This window comes from Thermothielavioides terrestris, chromosome 4 (genome assembly GCF_000226115.1).
Source record: "Thermothielavioides terrestris NRRL 8126 chromosome 4, complete sequence".
Lineage (NCBI taxonomy): Eukaryota > Fungi > Ascomycota > Sordariomycetes > Sordariales > Chaetomiaceae > Thermothielavioides > Thermothielavioides terrestris.
The window spans coordinates 517,768-537,946 of record NC_016460.1 but is presented as its reverse complement, the minus strand read 5'-3'; the positions used below and the strand labels follow the sequence as shown (position 1 = coordinate 537,946).

General features: G+C 57.9%; 5 protein-coding genes across 5 annotated transcripts; all 5 read right to left on the bottom strand.

Annotated features, from left to right (window-relative positions):
- Positions 1-2,749: 2,749 nt before the first annotated feature.
- THITE_2118294 (uncharacterized protein) lies at positions 2,750-4,970 on the bottom strand. Its single transcript, XM_003655003.1, has 2 exons — positions 4,619-4,970; positions 2,750-4,548 (listed from the first exon to the last, which is right to left on the bottom strand). Exons 1-2 carry the CDS (start codon positions 4,844-4,846, stop codon positions 2,914-2,916), a joined length of 1,863 nt encoding a protein of 620 aa, XP_003655051.1. The 5' UTR covers positions 4,847-4,970; the 3' UTR covers positions 2,750-2,913.
- Positions 4,971-5,955: 985 nt separating this feature from the next.
- THITE_2118293 (uncharacterized protein) lies at positions 5,956-7,069 on the bottom strand. The gene has a single exon (XM_003655002.1). It carries the CDS (start codon positions 6,674-6,676, stop codon positions 6,044-6,046), a length of 633 nt encoding a protein of 210 aa, XP_003655050.1. The 5' UTR covers positions 6,677-7,069; the 3' UTR covers positions 5,956-6,043.
- Positions 7,070-9,403, bottom strand: THITE_2118290 (uncharacterized protein). Its single transcript, XM_003655001.1, has 5 exons — positions 9,142-9,403; positions 9,034-9,066; positions 8,641-8,972; positions 8,129-8,585; positions 7,070-8,046 (listed from the first exon to the last, which is right to left on the bottom strand). Exons 1-5 carry the CDS (start codon positions 9,287-9,289, stop codon positions 7,418-7,420), a joined length of 1,599 nt encoding a protein of 532 aa, XP_003655049.1. The 5' UTR covers positions 9,290-9,403; the 3' UTR covers positions 7,070-7,417.
- A 2,644-nt stretch (positions 9,404-12,047) lies between these two features.
- Positions 12,048-15,969, bottom strand: THITE_121486 (uncharacterized protein; the record flags this gene model as incomplete). Its single annotated transcript, XM_003655000.1, has 7 exons — positions 12,048-12,228; positions 12,746-14,491; positions 14,539-14,682; positions 14,864-14,994; positions 15,054-15,362; positions 15,526-15,763; positions 15,815-15,969. The coding sequence occupies 7 exons, from the start codon at positions 15,967-15,969 to the stop codon at positions 12,048-12,050; spliced, it is 2,904 nt and encodes a 967-aa protein (XP_003655048.1).
- Positions 15,970-17,389: 1,420 nt separating this feature from the next.
- Positions 17,390-17,710, bottom strand: THITE_27997 (uncharacterized protein; the record flags this gene model as incomplete). Its single annotated transcript, XM_003654999.1, has 1 exon — positions 17,390-17,710. A coding segment is annotated over one exon (321 nt), but the record flags the coding sequence as incomplete, so codon positions are not given.
- Between the last annotated feature and the right edge of the window lie 2,469 nt (positions 17,711-20,179).

Genomic DNA, 20,179 nt, shown 5'->3' with positions numbered 1-20,179 from the left:
CGTCACTCGCCACAAGAGAACAGAACCATCACCCTCACCACCAGCGATCACACCCTTGGCCTGGGATATCACGGGCATTTGTCGGTGCGCTCGCGTGGGGAGACGCAGAGATCGGTGCTCGGGCTGCGCCATCCGTGTTCCGAGAGCTTCACCAATGGATGATTCAAAGAATGGTACCAGCAGCTGTTTTTTCTGTTTTATATGCGTTCGAACCCAGTGTCCTGGATCTCTATGCCGTCGTTTTGCTCGCTCATCAGTGGCCGGGAGGTCGTCGTTGTTTTTCTTGGTCAGGACGTCACCGTGTTGACAAGGTCGGGGCATTTTGGGTTGATGTGGGGCTACACTAACAACCATGACAACGGCAGGCTCAACAACCGATGGCCGTTGATTCAACCAGTTCTCTTCGGGTGACGAGGTAACCGTCGGACCCCAGCCCAAGATCAGCCCAGTGGAACCCGAATCCGGGGAACAAGCCAAACTGATGGACAGCCCATCACCGCGCGACCATAAGCCCAAGAAAAGATTCTGCCGATTTTCCGGCGCCAGAGGCTTTCTGGGAGGCATGATTCCAGAGACTTGTTCTGATCGAGCCCGCGATTTGAGAGACGATATCGAAGTGCAAGTGGCGGGGCACATCCATGGTGTCAGAACGCCCCAATTGTTGAGTTCCCACTTGAGCCCAGGAACCCCGGCTGGCCGATCCACAAAAATTTCAAGTACAATGGTTAGCGCCAGGGACCGGAGTTGGACCCGCAGTTCCCCAACATCCGTCCGCAATGTCGAAGCGCCATTCAAGCGAGGGGAGGCAACTCTTTGCCTTCTTGTTGATTTGCAACACGCGGTTGGCCATCAGTGGAAGGGGCCGTTTTCCCATTGACCATGGTGTTGAACTGGGGCGTCGGGCAATTTACCTGATGCCGGGTTGATTGAAGCTGATGTCGCTGCCATCCAGCCGGGCCGTTTGCTCACCTGTTTTTCCGGCCGTCCGCGGGATCCGAGGTGGTCCATCCACTGCTTGTGGAAGCACTGAGATGCATCAACTCTCGAGTGGTAGGTTGGCGTTGACAGAAGCGCGTATTCGCGTGTTCGACCCGCTGTTCGACCTTCGTGAGCTGTGGCTAGATGCGCATCTTCTCGTGCACAAGATGCAACTTTTTGGGCGTCCGGTGCAGTTGGCGGCTCCGTCCGGTCACGGCCCGGGCCGCATGCGAATCGTTGCCCAGTCCAAGGAGAATGGCGAACGACTGAGCGGAAGGCTCTAGTTAATGTTGAGCGATCTGGCGTTTTCCTCAGAGGAAACTTTGAGCATATTCTTCCCTCAGTGTTCCAAAAGGAGAGGTGGGGGAAGCGCAAGGCCGAGACGATCTCGCGACGCAGGGCGAGAGGGGACAGCGCACGTTGCGGACAGCCAACTCGATATAAATATGGAATGCACTAGCTCGAGGACGACAATCCGACCCTGCGTCGCGGCTGCGCCTTAACTATTATATCTGCAACCTTCGTCTGCTGCCGATATTGATCTCGCGGCCGGCAGCCATCGGCAGCCCAGCCGACCCAACGGGCCGGGCCCACCGTTGGGCCTGACATCAGAATCGTACGATAACCCACCATGCGAGTAGTGTAGCCATGCACTTCATCATTCACCCCCTTCCACCCCTTTCAGCCCTACGAGATCCCCCAGAATTCAACACAATGTGGTCTGCACAGTGCCCGGGACGGTGACGCAGGAACAGGCGGTTTTCCAGTCGCCGGATGCTGTCGACCTGGTGCGGGAGAGGCAAAACTACAAGAGTGTATTGCCGCGAGTGTCGCATGCACGCAGGAACGCACGGATGGGTCATCAGCTCGACGGGCAACGACATCCTCTTTGCATGGTTCCCTCCTCATTGCTTCTCTTCATTACTTCTCCTCTTTTCCTCTTCTCTTCCTCCCTTTCGTCTGTTGACCAGATCACGCCATTGCTCTTGTGCCGCGGAAGTTGGTTTGCTGGTCCAAGCCCCCGTTATTTCTCCAGCCTCTCTTCCCTCCTTCCCCCATCCCGTATTATTTTATTGTTTTCTCCCGCCGTCAGTTAACGGTCATTCCAGCGACTGCGACGGGGCCACACGACGTACGGTAATCCGTCGACCGCACACCCCTTTGTATCCATCTCATGCAGCGTCAAACATCGGGGCACACCCGCCCGCCAAAGGCCTAAGTCGAGAAGTCACCAAGCACACATTCATTCGGACTCCAAAGAAACAGGGAACCATGGCGGTGGGTATTAACGTTAACTGTGATCAATGACTGCCCAGTCCGCTCCAAACAACCCAGAATCCAAGGGAGGGAGAGAGTGGAAGACCCTCGAAACCGGGTATCCGTCCAGTCCGCACCAGCAACCCCTCTCCATGCTCCCATCCAGTCTGTAAACAAACCGATCCGATTCATGCAGTCCGAACCAAAAGGAACGAGGGTAGGTAGTTCCAGTAGTGTACGGAGGGAAATGCATCATCCCAAAGTGCCGCCCCGCCCCAGTAATGGGAAAACGGGAACATGGGACATGTACATCCGGTGCCATCATCGCGCCACAAACCAAGAAACGCCATAGCAGCACACCGGACAGCGCGGAAAACAAAGGTGTACAAAAGAGAAACCAACTAAGTATATGTTAATGTATAAGGTATTCCACAATCAGCACCAAAAACATATGGAACCCAAGGTATCCGCTCCTCACGCCCAACCGACCAGAGAGCACAAGACAGCAGCAGCAGCAGCAGCAGCAGCAGCAGCAGCAGCAGGACAACAACCAAAAGGACTGATAACCGCACCCGCACCCACCCGTCCATCCACCCGTTCATCACTCCATCCAATCATCAACAAAGGAAAAGGAAAAAGTTGATTAATCAGCCCAACTCCATCAACGAACGAAAGCAATCAATACGTCTCCCCCAAGTCCTCCAACACCCGGGTACTCGCTCCGCTGGTCCGCCTCACGGCGCCCGAGACCGACGACGCGCCGGCGCTCTGCCTCCTCGCGGTCGGCACCGGGATGGAGCTGCTGGGCAGGCGGACCCCGCTCTCCGACTCGGCGCGGCTGAACGTGCCGCGCCTGTTGCTGCTGCTGCTGCCGGCGGGGGTGGTGGTGGTGCCCGGCGGCGTCTCGAGCTCGTCGGCCTCGGCCGTGCTGTAGCTCACGCTGCCGCTGTGCGCGTGTTGGCCGTGCTGCGCTTGGCCGTACATGCCGAGGCTGCTGCGCGGCCTGCTGAGCGGCGTGCGCGAGCCGGCCAGGCTGGCGCGGCTCACGGGCCGGGGCGGGGGCATGATGCTGCCTGCGGCGGCGCCGGCGTGGGAGTCGGTGCGGCTGGCGGGGCGGGTGTAGCTCGAGATGCTAGCTCGGCTGCTGGGGCGGGACATGTCCGGGTCGGCGTTGGGGTGGGTGGCCGTGGTGGGGGTGCGGTTGGGCAGCGGGCCAAAGGACAGGCGCGAGACGCCCGACGTGCTAAGTCGGGGGACGTGCTGGCCTGTGCTGGACGAGATGCTGCTGCGGGACTCGGACGGGGCGTGGCGCGGCTGGGAGGGAGTGGTCTCGGAGCCGGCTAGGCTGGCGGCGCTGGACGAGGCCGTGGAACCAACGGCCCTTCGGCGACTCCGGATCGTGACGGTCGAGGGCACGCTCATGACACCTCGCGGGGAGGAGCGAGGTGGTGTGCCGACAGGCCCTGGGAGCTTGGAGCGCGCGGATTGCACGCGAGCTTCGAGCCGCTGCATCTGGGCAGTGAGTGTGCGAATGTGAGTGAGGGAGTTGGAAGGCGGGATCCTGTGGGACGGTGCACGGGTCGATTTCGCCGCCGAGCTGCGGTGGGCGGGCGTCCGCATCGCACTCGAAGTGGTCACCACGCGGGTCGTCCGGGAGGAGGACGTAGATGCCGTGAAGCTCCTCGGCTTCGGCGTGATGCTGTTATCTGCGGAGGGAAGCCGGCTCTTCCTCTGCGAAGCTGGCGTCTTGAGCCCATTGATCTTGGGCAAAGGCACCGAGGCATCAGACATGGGAGGCGATGGCGGATCTTGCAGGTCGGAGGCGGTGTCTGCGGTCGACAGAGACTTGGTATCCGGCGGGGTCATGATCATCGGGGAGCTTGCGGTCGAGTGTGGCGAGTTGCAGAAAGAGGGCGACCCCGGGAGCGAAGAAGCATCGGTCGAGATGCCTGAGAGATGGCGGGACTCCTGTTTCTTGATCTTGTCTTGGAGGATCTCGGCTTCGATCTTGAGGTCGGCTAGTTCTTCTCGCAGCCTTTGGGCCTCAACCCGTAGCTTCTCTCTCTCCTGCTCGCCGATCTTGATCTCTTCCTCTAGCATGACGCCTCTTTCAATCGCGACATTGTATTTGGATTCGAGGTCTTCTAGCGAAGACGTGGTTGTCCGCGCCTGGCGTTCGAAGTCATCGTTGGCCACTTCGATGTCCCGCAGCTTGAGCTGGAGGGTCCTGTTTGCGTCGCGGAGGTTCGTGATCTCTTTCTCGAGCGTGCTCTGAGCCGTGTTTGCCTCGGCTTTCGATTCCTTGTATTTCCGCTGCAGAAAAGAGTCGGCGTCAGCCAGACAAGCCTCATGACGCGATTGCTGTTCTCCAGGATCGGCACACCTTCCACTCCTCCACCTCATAGGCCAACCCTTCCGCTTTCTGCAACAGCGCCCGCTCCCTCTTGTCGGCCGCATCTAGGTCCTTCTCCAGCTCGGCTTCCAGCTCCTTGCTTGAGGCCTGGAACTCAGACAGCTCGGCCTCCAGCGCCTCGTACTGCGCCTTGTACCAAGCCAAGGCATCCTCGACACTGGCTCCAGGTCTCGGGGGCGATGACGGTGGCTCGGACATCTGGCTTGTTTACGCGGCGACGTGCTGTGGTGCGCTGCTTCGCATGTGGTTGCAGGGGCAAAGGAGGGCAGTTGAGAAGAGAGCGCTGCAACGGGTATCGTAACAAAATAAAGAAAAGTCGTTCGTCGTTATCGTCGAAAGCGTCCAGCGCACAGAGTGCGATGAGTGATTAATTATCGCATTCAGGGTCGTCGGGGTGCGATTCTGGTGGGCAGTCGGGTCAACAACTCCCGCCTTTTGCCGTGATCGCGAGGGAACAACATACCCAAGCGGGCGGCGCCGGGGGTTCCAGAGTCCAGACGGGCGAAAATGGCGGTCCACGGTGCCGCAAATAGTCGATATCGAGCTGTCGCAGAGCTCGAGTCCTACTTACCTTTTGCGCGCCGTTGTCGTCGGTTGTCGTCGGTCGAAGTTGGTCGTCGTCAGTCGGTCGATGCGGTGTCGTCGATGAGGAAGGAGGATCCCCATTCTGGCGGAGGCTGTTTGGCTTGGCGTCCTGGCGTGGACGCTAAGGGCGGCCTGGCAACAGTGCACCAAAAGTGGGGCAGTCTTGGCGAAGGGTGACCCTGGCACCTCACAGACGCGGGGGCGATCCATTTGTCCACATGTTCCTTGCATCGAAGATTCACCTCTGTTCTCTCAGTGACCAGCGATTCCACGGCATGACCTCCCTCATTGGCATGATCTCTCTTCCCTCCCGCCGTGTGAGTCCACGTTGGACACGACGAATGGGAGAGCTAATAATAGCATGGAGTTATATCAAATCATCGGCTTATGCGCACTTATCGGTTCCCCACAAGTGAAGCCTGAAACGAGTTGATATCTGCCAAATCCCGCCTATTTCCTGCAGCAATGCATGGCTGCAACTTGATCCGCATTGCTTCCAACACTTCTCCACAGTACTGTATGGGGTATACGTGCGAAATGTACATAAAATACCTACGTGCGTCTCTCGTCTCAACAGTCGAAGTTGAGTCGTCTTTCGAGGGCCACAACCGTACGCCTTCCCAATCATGTGCATTTATCTAAAACCGGGGCCAAGTTGGCAAGCCGTTTCCAGGTTATTCTCTATGGCAGTAGTCGTTGACCATGCCCGAATCCAAGCCATCCACCGCGGAGAGCTTGGAAGTTCAGCCCTGGCAGGTGTCTCTGTCCAGGAGACCGCCACCTCATCCGTGACCATCATGCCGCGCCGTCTCATATCCCGTACTTCTCCGCCTGTGTCTTCGCGAAATGCATCCCCGCCGCAAAATGGAACAACTTCGCCGAGACCACCGTCCGCTCCCTCCTGCTGTACTCCATCAGCCGGTCATACAGCTCAGCCAGCGGCACGACAACCCGCTGGATATGCTCGCCATCCTCGAGCCTTTGCTCCGGCAGCGCCTCCTCCTCGCCGAGCCGCACCTCCACCATGACAAGCTGCATATTGGCGCTGCTCAGCCCGGGGTCGGCCGCCTGCACGGGGCTGACGCCGACGACCTCGCACGCGTAACCCGTCTCCTCCCGGAACTCGCGCACGGCCGCCTGCTCGGCCGTCTCGCCCTCGTCGACCAGCCCGGCCGGCCACTCGACCGTGTAGGCGTCCAGCGGCGGGCGGTACTGGATGACCAGCAGCGTCGCGGGCGGGCGCGCCGGGTGCAGCAGCACGTTGCCCATGGCCACCGCGTCCACGCCCGCCGACGCCGCGCGCGTCTTGCGCGACGCCACCTCCCACGTGCGCGGCGTGCCGGTCTGGTCGATGTAGGAGATCTTTTGCAGCGTCACCCACTTTGCCTCGGAGGTGGGCAGGTCGGCCACCGAGGTGATGACCGGTTCCTGGGTTTTGGTCATCCTGGCGGGACGATGGAGTTTGGTGGGGGCTGATGGATGGTGTTGGTGTGTTGGGGCGTGAGCGCGGCGGTGGGATGAATGTATGGCAGCGGCAACTGGCGTTGTCGAGAATGAGGGTGAGCAATAGGATGAGCGGCGATTGCGTGCGGCAGCTTGCGGGTTTGCGAAGATGCAAGCGGGGCGCAGGGCGCTGATACCCCGCATCAACGGTCGGCCAGGTGGCTTACCGGAAATGACTGACTGGTGCAGGTAAATTGCCGTAAGGGAGTGTGCGCGACAGAGGGAGAATGAAGCGGATGTGAGCACAAGCAGCAAGGAACTCGGGAGCCAGGTAGGTGGACGGCATATCGGGAATGGCGGCGCTCCGAGTTTGGACGGAGCATGTTCCTCGCAGGCTACGTCATTGCCCTGGATGGTTCAGGGTTGGGGTTCTGCGGGAGCTCAGGGGCAGGCCATGAAAACATGGGAGATGGAGAGGAGGCACGCTCCACGCCGAGCTTCGGTCCCACAGCGCGGCTTACCTATAGTACGCAGGCGACCTGATGTTACCACGCTGGCCAAGTAAACAGAGCAAAGAAAGTGATGGCCGGTGCGACTGTCTTGATCGGTAAAGACGCGAAGGTAGTCAGATTGCTTCAATGGTTTCGCACAACCAAACAGATAGGCATGGGTGGCTTCATGTCATCACATTTACTTCGTATATTTTACCGGATCCATGAAGGCACTGACCCAGCGCACCCGTCATGTCCGCCGCCCCGTAACCAAGTCGACGTCCTCGGGCCGGACCCTCTTCGTCCTCTTGACCGCCTTCCACCACAGCACGTTGATCACGTACACCGGGATGCCAATGTAGCTGGTCAGGAACTTATCGACCTGGAAGTGGGGCACGAACGCGGCGTAGCCGTTGAACACGATGACCAGCACCGTCACGAACAGCGCGAAGTAGGCGCCCCAGGGCAGCAGCGGGTTGCGGTACGGCATGATCTCGCGGGGGACGCCCTGCACGCGCATCGCGTTGACCATGGCCAGGTAGCTGACCAGCACGGCGACCCAGTTGAGCGCGCCGAAGACGGTGACCAGCGAGACGAAGTACCCGAACACGGTCGCGGACGACTTGGTCGCGTTCATGAAGCCGAGCGCGATGAACAGCGAGGCCAGCGCGACGGCGGGCACCGGCACGCCCAGGCTGTTGGTGCGCCCCAGCAGGCGCGGCGCCTGGCCGTCCTTGCCGAGGGCCCAGGCGGTGCGCGAGGCGAGGTAGACGTCCGAGTTGGCGGCCGAGACGGTGAAGATCAGCAGGAGCCCGTTGACGGCGTCGCCCAGCTTGGAGACGCCCGCCACGTTGGCGGCCACGACGAAGGGGGAGGCCACTGGGCAGGAATTTGTTAGCATGCTACAAAGGGGCGCGGATCCTAGGGCGGGGGGAAGTGGGCGCGGGCAGGGAAAACCTACAGCCGCTTGTCCCCGCCTGCGTCGCCGCCAGGAGCTTGGGGCTGTTGTAGGGGACGGCCATGCCCAGGACCAGCACGCCGGTGATGTAGAAGAAGACGATCCGGAGAAGGGTCTGGTTGACGGCGCGGGGCACGTTCTTGCGCGGGTTCGGCGTCTCGCCGAAGGCCACACCGACGAGCTCGGTGCCGAGGTAGGCAAACGTCGCCTGGACGATGCAGGCCCAGACGCCCAGGAAGCGGCCGGTGTCGCCGGGGATCACATGCGTCTGCTTGTTGAGGATGACCGAGTACTCGGCAAAGGCGCCCGGATCGTGCCAGAACCAGAACCCGGTGCGCACGCCGTTGGGCCCGCCGCCAAGGGCAATGATGAAGCAGAGCAGGACCAGCATGATGATGACGAGCGCCTTGACCAGGGACATCCAGAACTCGGCTTCTCCGAAGAAGGAGACGTGGATGAGCTGGGAAAACGGTCAGCAAGTTGCGTTTTCAACGACCCCTGTCAGTGGGACGCACATTGAGGGCGATGATAACCACGCCGAAGACCACAATCCAAACCGACACGTTGATGTTGGGCAGCCAATACTGCAGCAGAATGCCGGTCGCGGTCAGGTTGTTCGGCAGCACGATCACGTATTTGAAGAAGTAGTTCCATCCGGTGGAGAACCCCATGGCCGGGTCGACGAAGCGCGTCGCGTAGCCCGAGAAGCTCTTCTTGATGGGCAGGAAGGCGCCCATCTCGCCGAGCGCGACCATGACCACGTAGACGACAAAGCCCATGACGGCGTACCCGATCAGCAGGGACCCCGGCCCGAACTTGAGCGACGTGCCGGTGCCGATGATGAGTCCTTGTGGGGGAAACGTCAGTGTTCGGTGGCCTGGCACCGCAGAGGCCGTCCTTTTCCTTACCGGTTCCTATTGCGCCGGCAATGGCCATCATATCTGCATCAAGGCCGCTCTGTCAGTGATCATTCGTTGACATCGTCCGATCGCCTGTCGGCAGGAGGGTGCGCGCACTCAGCTGCCGAGGCTTCATCTCCCGGTGCAGATCATTCTGGGCCTCGTCGACGACCGCCTCCTCGTTGCTTAACTCCGGCTGGCCGGGCGTTGCTTCCACAGCGCCGCCTTTCTCATCGCTGCGCCACTTGCTAAAGAAGGCGGCCATGGTGGGCTACCGAGTCTGTCTGAGCTGGTCTGGGTCCGAAACTCGACGCGCTCGACGAAGAGAAAGTCAAGCATGAGAGCCGCAAGGGCAGGCTGCGGGGGAGGACTTGGCAGTCATATACGACACGCACGCAGGCGTTGAGAAGGCTACCATCGGGCTCTCTCCCGGTGTTTCAATGGGGAAATCCAACCACCCCCCCCTCGCCTTGCAATTGGTATGCAGACCCGGCAGGGACCAGGCTGATCCTCCCCGACATTTTGGGTTCCTTTGCCCGTGCTGTCCGCACCGCCAAGCCTTGGGAGCATGGCATCTGATAACGGGCAATGGGGCGGCGTGCAGGGTGGCGAGCTGCTGTGGTTGGCCGTTGAGATTCCAGTTTTGGGAAGGTATTCTCAGCTGCTTCCAGGTTGCTCTGACGTGATCGCGAATTGCGGGGCATCAATGAGGCTCGAATGTCAGCAGCCCGGCGTCAGCCCGGGCGGGCTGTCATCTGTCGGGTCGGTCGCACAGGCAAACAGAATAACAGAACCCCCCCGGTGTTCCAGACAGCAATCGTCGGGAAGCACAGCGACAGCTGCTTGGCATTGGTTACATGGAGGTAGGTAGCAAACAAGTGCTTCAACGGAGGAGCGGCGGCACAGATAACGCGCGTTGCGGGCTGCTTGGCAGTTTGAGACTCGGCCGACCTGTGGGCACGCCAAGCCGCTAATCGACGCGAAAGCCCCGACAGGGGTTGCCAAATGAGGAAGGTAGGAAGTTTACCTCTGCACGTTTCTCGCGATGGCGCTTGGCATGCTGGCATGTGTCGTTTCCAGCCTTCCAGTCCTGTGGAAGCCCGCCGCATGTCCCCGGGCTGAATTCAACACCTTGGACTTCAGTGCGAATGGATTTTCCAAGATGCGTGGTGATAAGTGTGATAACGTCTTCGGCAAAAACCTGAGCACGGCGTGGATCACTTCCCGCTCGTAACACCCTTTGCACCATTTCCTCCGACCATGGTTTTCGCGATTATAGATTGAAGGCCAATAGTCAAGACCAAAGCGCAAGATCATTGCGTTATGCTCCAACGAGCAGAATCACGAGGTGATCCGGCGGTTAGGCGCAAAAGAGGATGCCGAGCCTAATTGAGCATGACTTGGCGCCTGTGTTGCTGCGGATGCTACATCCCGAAAAGACACCACTGGAGTAGCGGAAGAGGTGAATCATGAATGTGCTCATGGCAGCCTGAGGAAAGATGAACATTGGTTGGTGTGTGGCGGCGCCATTCTGCTACGAGGCGAAGGCGAAGGATCCGACAGGATTTCTGATTGCACCCGGATGTTGGTGGCTTCTGCTACTATCCAACTCGCTTCCTTGCTTGTCTCATCTGCGCGGTGAAGGTAATTTAGCTGGAAGATTTGCCCAAGTCAATGACTTCGGGCCAGCTAAGTCGCGGAGTCGCGAAGAGAATTTCAGTCATGACAGGGATTGAGGTTGGATTCTGCCGAAAGTGGGGCCCAGGGCCTCGCCTTGTGGCGCAGCTTGGAGCCCGGTCTTGGCAAGTTTATCCCAACGACAAACGAAAGACCAGAGTCCTCTAGTGGAAAGAATCCACAGATATCACCACGTTCCTTGCAGGAAGAGGGCACTTGCAGAGTGCTATACGAAGCGCACGATAGCTTCGTACTACTATGGCTCTGGTGGATCGTTGCAGATGCCGTAGATTCCCAATGTCTTGTGTATATCCCTGCTAAATCAGGGGCTTGAAGCCTTTGCCAAGGAGACTTCTTGCGCCTGCCCCGCTGCCTTAATCGTCGCCTCGGACTATTTGGCGTAAGATGCAGAGTAACTGGCTGTCAAATCGGGCGCGGTATGCGATACAACGAACACAAGACGTGCTAAGACAATGCGAAAAAGATACTAGCTTGACTGAAAGCTAGACCGGTTACTTAAGCCCGGTCACTTAGTAGCTTCTCGGTGTGGTCAACTCCGGGTAGATGCTCGCAAGTGCTCGGGGGAAGAGTTGAGTTGCCGAGCCTAAGCGCAATGTATGTTTATTACTATATCCAGTCATGTAGCTCGACCTTTGGGGTTGGCTGGGTGTCCCAAAATGTTGACAACTGCCTGGCTTCGCGGATTTCCGTGCTCAGCTTTGGGGCGGTTTGGTTCGGCACGATCGAATTGCAAGCGGATACTTGAGCCGTGACATTTCCAGAAATGTGCCGAGACCACAAGCGCACGACTCCCGATGCCACAAGCGTCAATGCGAGAGATCAGTACTTGGCGACGCCAGCTTGAAGAGCCGAGAACAGTCAGCATATAAAACTAAAAATGGCTATGCTCTATTCCTGTGGCACCCTGCAGCGAAAAGCTCCGAGGAAACGAATAATAGCATGCTAAGGCAGTCTGATCTTTGGCAAACTACGTCCGATGGACACGGGCAGGAGCCGTGACCATAGGCCGAGGGGATATATGTAAAAGCAGTTGTTTGCAATTTTCCTACAGCCACGAGCGAAATCGGCTTCTGCTTCTTACTCTTTCCGTTGTCTTGAGCCCTGCTTGCTCCCACTGTCCATTGTTCAACACAGTCCAGCACAGCGCGTCACTGCCCTCCTGAGCTAAGCCGGGAACAAGAAGAATAAGCAAAAGCCTTCATGCCACACGACAGGGACACGGGCATTGTCATGCCACTGGCGCAAACCATGACTGCAAGATAAAATAAACTGCAGAGATCCACAGAATTAACTGACGCGTTTTAGACTACAACAATCGAGACTACCTACTCTACTAGTAGTTGTTCGTTCTCCTCCCGCCACGCCTTCGGAGTTGACAGCGTCGACGCTGTGTGTGGATGGCCTACGCCCAATGCCTGTTGCCGGAGATCAAGGCAAGTTGCGAGTAGGCGAAGAGCGTCTTCGCAACGACCCATGCACTTCCAAATCAAGGCGAGATCCGTTATGCTGAGATCCTCCATGCCGAGCGGCGTTTCAGGGTGCCTTTGACCTAGCTTCTTCGCACACATTTCAGGTTCCTTCGCTTGAAGTTCCTACGCTTCTCCCAACCGGCCCTGCAGGTGGCCCAAGTACGTCGACAGCAGGCTCGCTGCTGGCCTGTGCGCTAGGATGATCGGCCCCGAGCTTCGGAATCTTGAGAGTCTCCACCAACTGTCCAAGCAGTTTCTCGGCCTCCTCCTCCCACCGTCCCTGCTTCTGGTGCATCGACCCCAGGTTCTCAATGCTGGTTAGTGTGCTAGGATGATCGGCCCCGAGCTTCGGAATCTTGAGAATCCCCACCAACTGTTCAAGCAGTTTCTCGACCGCCTCCACCCACCGTCCCTGCTTCTGGTGCATCGACCCCAGGTTCTCAATGCTGGTTAGTGTGGTAGGATGATCGGCCCCGAACTTCGTCTTGAAAGTCTCTATCAGCTGTCCAAGCAGCTTCCTGGCCTCCTCCTCCCACCGTCCCTGCCTCCGGTACGCTGTCGACCTCAGGTTCTCAATGCTGGTTAGTAGGTTGGGATGATCGGCCCCGAGCTTCGTCTCCGGGATCTCGAACCACTGCACAATAAGCTTCTTGGTATCCTCCGTCGAGACCTGGCCCAGGTACAGGTACGCCAGATACCCAATGCTATTCAGCATATCGAGATCATCGGCCACGAGCTTCGTCTTGCAAGTCTCCATCACCTGCAAATCCAGCTTCTCGGCCTCCTCCCATCGTCCCTGTTCCCGGTATGTTGACGCCAGCTTCGCCATGCTAGTTAGCGTCATGAAATGATCGGCCCCAAGCTTCGTCTTGAAATTCTCCATCACCTGTATAAGCAGCTTCTCAGCCTCCTCCAACCGGCCCAACTTCCAGCACGTCGGCGCCAGGTTCGCCATGTTGCTTAGTGTATCGGAATGATCGGCCCCGAGCATCATCTTGATAGTCTCCGTCACCTGCACCCACATGATCTTGCCTTCCTCCACCTGGACCTGGGTCAAATAGGTTGACCCCAGTTTCAACATGCTATTCAGCGTATCGAGATGATCGGCCCCAAGGACTTCCTTGAGTAGCTCAACAGCCTCAACCTGGAACGTCGTAGCACTTTCGAGCGTACCTCGGGAAAGGAGGAATGCCGCAACACGGTCCAGAAGATGCGCCTTCCCGAGTTTCTCGTCCCTCGAACCGGTGCCTTCCCGGCCAAGCACAGCATATGCGTGCGCGAGGTATGCGCTACACACTGCCCAATTCTTAAATGACCAGAATGGGTAGCAGCGCGACACTGTCAACAGTGCCTGCCCGGCAAAGTGCCTCATCCTGCCCTTCTGGACAAGCCACTTCCGCGTCACCAACTGCACGAGCCGGTGCATGTCCAAACCATGGTCCCTCTTCTGTACCACGAAAGAAAACGCCTTCAGAAGCCCCAGGGCCTCCGTGAGCTGTACTTCTCCCGTTGCCTGCTGCTCTGTCTGGTGGCTGCTATAGCTGGATAGGAACTCCAACGGAATGGCGTGCCGGTCCAGGAGGCCCATGATGGAGAGAAGGTCAGCCGCGAAGGGGTTCCGCCGCTGAATCTGATCAAACGACAGAATCCACGTCTCTGTCACTGCCCGAGGCGTCTCCGAGTCTCGTCCGACGGTCTCAAAGTCCTGGCTAAGCAGATCCACGAGGTTTTGGTCGCTCTTCTCCAGCAGCTCGAGATACCCACTGATCGGCACCGACTTCTCCTGCATAAAAGCAGCCGCCTGGACCAGTGCGAGCGGCAGGTGCTCCAGCCGAGCTGCAAGTGTAGACAAGTCGTCGGGATCGATTGTGTGCTCCTCGAGCTTCTTCTCGAGTAGCTCTTTCGACTCGCTGTCGTCCATTTCCTTGACCTCAATGAGTCGGCCGCTCCTTGTGAGCCTCGAGCCTGCCTGCTTGTTCCTCGTCGTCACGAGAACAGACCCGTGCGCGCATTCGGGAACGTGCTGCATAAGCCCTCCCGGCCCGCTGATGAGCTGCGTATCATCCGCATTGTCGATCACCATCAGCCACCTGCCGCGATCCTTCCTCTCCAGCCATCTCTTCAGCAGTGGCAGCACGTCCGCCTTGGGATCGTCGTAGCCAGGGACGTGGCATTCTTGTGCAATCGATGCGTATGACTGACGGAACCGTTCTTCGCTACTCGCGTGGACCCAGAAGACCGATACATCTGGACACTCCTCTTGCAGCCAGTACGCGTATGCCAGTGCGATTTGCGTTTTCCTATATAATATTAGCGCAGCCGACGAGAATAGGGCAGCCCCGCTTACCCGATGCCTCCCAAGCCGTACAGTGCGGCTCTCAAGTGGAACTTGCTCGGCCGCTGCCTGTGGCCGAGTTGGTCCTTGAGCTTTTCGAGGATATCGGAGCGCTCGACGAAGTCGGGATTGCAGGTGTATGGCACGAGGACTACTCTCATTAGTCCGGTCTAGACAGCAGCGTACGTTCTACTTACACATTGCGGCATCGCTCTGAAGCCCATCTTGCCCATGCAGCTCGCCCGCTCCGCGGTCACCATCCTTGGATGCGCTGCCAGATTCAGGAGGGAGTAGATTTCCGCCTGGTGCTCCAGCCTTGCCAAGCTGCTTAATCCACCGACGAAGCTCTCCGCAAACTGCCTGAAACCCCGGGTCATCCGCGCTGGCGAATTTGGTCATGCCCATGTGGTCGCTGTGGATCCCGATTGGAATATACCCAGGCAGTTTCGCTGACTCCGGCGGCACAACCTGCCCAAGCCCGTCAGAAAAAGACCACGCGCCGTGGAGAGTCACGCCAGCACACTCACCTGGCCGATGCCTGGCAGAGGCAGCTCCTCGAAAAAGCAGCTGATCTCGATCCTCTGGCCCTCCCTGTCACGCGCTTGGACCATGGTGTGGAAACTGTCCTGGATCCGCGCGAGCACCTCTGAGTCGCGGTTGAGCACCTCAACGATTTGTACGTTCGTCTGCTTGATGATCCCGATGAATCGCGACAGCCGCTCGGCCCATCGTGCCAGCCCTGACCCGTGGTGCGGTGTCCCGAGAAACGCGATGCCGCGGGTCAACCGGAAAACGCTGTGGTGTGGTTCCGGTCGCTGTTTGGATGTGGACAGTGCCTGAGGAGAGAGTTAGTGATTGCGGTGGCCTGGGAACCCAAGAAGACGTACATCCTCGCAAACCAGACCCCCTAGGCTGTGGCAGACAAATATGATCGGCCGTTCATTCTACTCCCCTTATCAGTGTCGAACGTACCGAGTCTACGCGGCCGCTCGCACCTACCGTATCATCCCTATCTCGGTACGACACGAGAGACGTCAGAAGATTCCACGCATGGTCGCCAATCCGATTCTCCGACACCATGCCCCCCAAGTCCGTCACGTTTGCATCGTATCCGAATGTGAGGATGCGCGCCATCGGGAGCTCGGACGGGAGAAGGGCCTTGGGCCACGGCTCGGGCGCGCCGCTGGCGGTCCATGTCTTCTCGCGATCGCCATTCAGGCCGTGGACAAAGACGATGCTGGATAGGAATGATCAGCGAGGCGTCATAGAGGAACAAAGACGTACGCACTCGACGATGGCGCCTGCCGGGCTGCAAAGAGGCTTAATGCCTGAGGGGAAAGCCTTCGAAGACGAGGCCGCAGCGGGTGATGACTCTGGCTGGCTTTGCTGAGCCGCCGATCCAGTTGTCGCGACTTTCCGCCGCAGGCGGAGGAATTGTGGCATCTCCGCCGCGGAAAGGACGTGCGTCTCGGTCCGTCAGTCTCGGTAGATCCGTGATCCGTGATCCGCTGCTCTAGTGTAGTGGGGTTCGAGGGCCAGTTCCAACAAGGAGCCACGTTCGCGGACCCCTCTTCATGACCCAGCATTCGCCGGACTTGAGCGGGCTAACCGAATAAATACCTTAGTCATTGGGCCGACCCTCGTCGCACCGCGTTTGGCACTTTTGCTCAGCCCGGCCCGGCTCGGAACGCCTCGCATGAAGCATGCATACGCCATCAAGGCGGAGATTGGTCGCTCCCATCTTGCGGGCCACTCGAAGGGACCTTGGGCCGAACAGCTGCGGGCACGACAATACACCTGATTGGGCGTGTAAGGGGTGCTGAGCAGGTGCACTAGTGTAAGATAGGTAAGGAAAGGATATACAAGCTGAAGATGGGGGGTAAGCCGCTGGGCATCAATGCGGGCCGATTGGAGGCCGCCCGATCTGTTGTGCGAGTTGAGTGTGAGGGTTGGTGGTGGTGGGTGGGTTACTTGAGTGGCCGAGCTTCAAAGCTCAGACTGCCCGAGAATACCCCATACCCATGCCGTGCACCGTGCCTTCCAACCTGGAGCATGTGGGAGCTGAAAATGGTGGAACTTGGAAGTGCGTTGCTGTATTTCAGTTTGGGCGCGATGCCCAGTGCTCCTAAGCGCCTTCGCAAGCCTCACCTTCCCTCTCTGGTGGTCCATGCTCCTTCCCTCAGAGCCCATGAAACAGGCCAACAAGTACCAAGTGCCCTCAGGTCAAGTGATCATGCGCATGACCTTTCAACACCTCTCCCTTGCACAGTATCAGTACCCAAGGGCTGAAGGAACAGAAGAGAGGGCTGCGAAAATACCGACTTTTCCTTCAGCCCTCGGGTATCACATCCGTCTTTGAATACAATCCCGCATTTATCAGACTCCCAAATCCAGCAGTCCACCATGTTCGCACTCCCCAAATTCCATCGTTCCCACGCAGTTCCTGTTCTCCTATATGTGTCAGCGCCTCAGAATCCGAAGGACGTCACGGAGGTTAATTGGTTCCAAGACATACCACTTCGTCTCAATCCCGGCGGGTGTGGACTGCCTCCTTGTGCCGGACATCTCTGTGGCTGCACAGGCCCGGTACTTGACGCTCGTGCTTTGCTCGGTCGCTGGTCCCTTGGAGCCGTCAAACGCGCCTGAGAGACTCGAACCATTCGGGATCCTCGCTCGTCAGCCTGTAGTTGGAGCTCAATCCGCGCGGGCGCAGACCCGGGCGATGGCGGAGGCTGGCGAGAGGGAATACCGGCTGCGTGTAGGCCTTCCCGTCGCTGTCGACGTGCAGCCGGCCGTTAGGCAGGTAGACAGGCCCCCTGAATTCCTGGAAGTTGAGGCGCGCGGGGTCCCCTTCGTCCTCCCACAGGAAGTCTTCGTACACGAAGATGTCGTTGGCGAAGCGGAGGGCGGCGATGGCGAGCTTGCAGTACCCGTTCGGCTCGCCCGTGATGTCGCTCTTGGGATTCTTGTGGTGCGCCCAAGCGGCCTGGGTCAACTTGAGAGCCAAAGTGCGGATGATGTGTCGGGGAACCTGCCCGGCCCAGGACGTGCTGGCTTGGACGCGCTCCCAGAACACATCCTCCATGCGCCCGCTATTGTACATCAAGTCTCGTTGGATGTGGCAGTTCTCCATCAGCTCGAGACACTTGTCGTGGACCACAACTTTGTCCAGAAACTGGTATGGATCGCCGGCGCCGGGAAGTCTTAGCATGCGGCGCGCAACGAGGAGAGAATCGCCATCCCTTTCGAAAAGTCGGCCAGACGGGAGGCGCAGCCCCGAAAGGCTGTCCAGAACTTGCTTCAATGTCCTGGTTTGTGAAGCCATCGCGGGTTGGTCGAGAATTTGTTTTCGGGTAAGGAAAATGTATGGTGTCTGCGAAGTGAGATGGATTAGAATCTGGCTCAGTATATGAGAGAATTGGGAAGATCGTAATTCGAGTTTTTCGCCCTGGTATGGGAAATAAGTGCAGATGGAGAAAACCGAAGAGCAAAAATATTACCAGAAAACCGAAGGGAACCAGCGACGATTTCTTCAATGGGATATGAGGAGAGCCTTCGGCTTGGTATGCGAGAAAGAGAGAGAAGGCAAAATCTGGAATGATTGGCCCTGGTTTAGGAAACGAAACCAGGTGGTTGAAAAGGTGGAAGAACAGAGATGTGGAGGAAGCTAGTGATGTTTTCTTCAATGGATATGAAGGCAAAAATTTTTGAGATGTTACCTTCGATGCTTCGAGATCGGTATCTGAGAATGTAGCCGACAGTGGCTACGGGGAGCGCGACGGGGGAGGTGTGGCAAGATTGGGGAGCCGTGGTGGTTGGGGAATCTCGGCAACGACTTCGTTGCCAATGAGTTCCCAAGTCCGCGACGCCTTGGCTGCCATAAATCTTCTTGCAAAACAAGCAGCAAAGGACAGTCAAGAGGGAGAACTCGGCGAAAATGTGACCGCTAAGCAATGGAAAACACTTACCACAGTTGGGTGGGAGTAGGTGGTTAGTTGCGCTGGAGGGAATGGGAACCACTCTCGAGCAAAGAGCAGCAAAGAACAGTCAAGAGGGAGAAGCCTGCGAGAGAATCGCTGAAAAAAATAACCTACCAAAGTAGGGTGGGAAGTGCGGCGGGCAGTTGCGCTGCATGGCAATGACTGGTTCGGATGGAACAGGAAGACCGGCAAGCGGCGCTGGAGGGCTATAGACTCGGTTGCGGAAGTGTGAATTCAACACAAAATCAGGATGGCGCAGCGGTAGGTGGTTGACGCGTGCGGTTGTCTCAAATTATACCTGAGAGTCCCCCAATCCCTCGCGGGTAGCTTTACCCTATCAGCCACTGGCCGCCCACACCCCGAGTTCGACTCGGGGTTCAAGCGCATCCAATTTTTTTAGTGTTTTTTTATCTGACCGCTTTGTTGCTACAGGGCTATAGTCTTAGTTGCCAAAGCCCAAATTCAACACACATCAGGATGGCGCAGCGGTAGGTGGTTGACGCGTGCGGTTGTCTCAAATTATACCTGAGAGTCCCCCAATCCCTCGCGGGTAGCTTTACCCTATCAGCCACTGGCCGCCCACACCCAAGGTTCGACTTCGGGTTCAAGCGCATCCATTTTTTCTTTTTTTTTTTTTTCGATCGCCTTTTGTGCCTGTTCAACTTCCACATTCCTCCCAGTGCTCGCGGCCACCCTCCGCTTCCTGTTGCACCCTCCCTTCTCATGCCTGCTGTTTACGATCAACCCGCAGTATGCGAACTACATCCCAATGGAGGGTCGATGAAGGCCGTTTACAGCATGAGTACCGCCAAAGAAAACAAAACATGCACCGTCCGACCCAAACATTGCTATTGCCTCTGCTACCGAGAACACCAACGCTGGTAGGAGACCTCATCCCATTTCTCGTGGTACTTGGCCCCGATCGAGGCATGGAAGTAGCCATGGTAATTCTTGCTTACGCGCAGGCGAATTCAGCACCCACACTGACTCCTTGTCCTGCCCACGCGAGTCTAGCATCTGCCTGTCCCAACATTCCGAACAACGGCGTTGTGTCTGCCGACAATCACAACCTGCCCGAGTTCGCGCATCACAGATGCCCACAACACACAGGCTATTCAGAAATGACAACCGCAGGCCACAACTCGGGCGCTCAAAGGCAGTAGGTCGACCGAAGAGGAGGAGAGACAGCTGCTGCCCAAGCGAGTCGACCTGGAATACTCTTCCCCGCTCGCCATGGCATCTTGAATGGCCGCTAGGGGCAAATGTCGCCAGACGGTTCTTCTCCGAGCAGATCAGAAGAGTTATAGGAACCAAGAGCATTTATGGTGCGTGGATAATTAGACCCAGGCTGAGGAGCCCGGTAGGTGGTGCTTTTCTTTTCATGGAGGCGTGTCTGGGAACCGTAACCCAGGACCGTCAATTACCCGAGTGACGGGCTATCCCAACCAGTACATGCATATCAATGCCTCCTGACTATGCTGGGATGAAGCTCGAGTAGGTGCTGAGACTGGAGCGTGTACCTTGCAATCCGGAGGCTCACCTGGGGGCGGGTTGAGACGAGCTTGGTCAGGAGTCAGGACTGCTCCTCCAGGCCACATTCTCAGGAAGGCAACGGAAGCTCGTGGTAAAATTTGGTTCAATGGCAATTGCATCCGCCACAGCTGTGCCCCAAC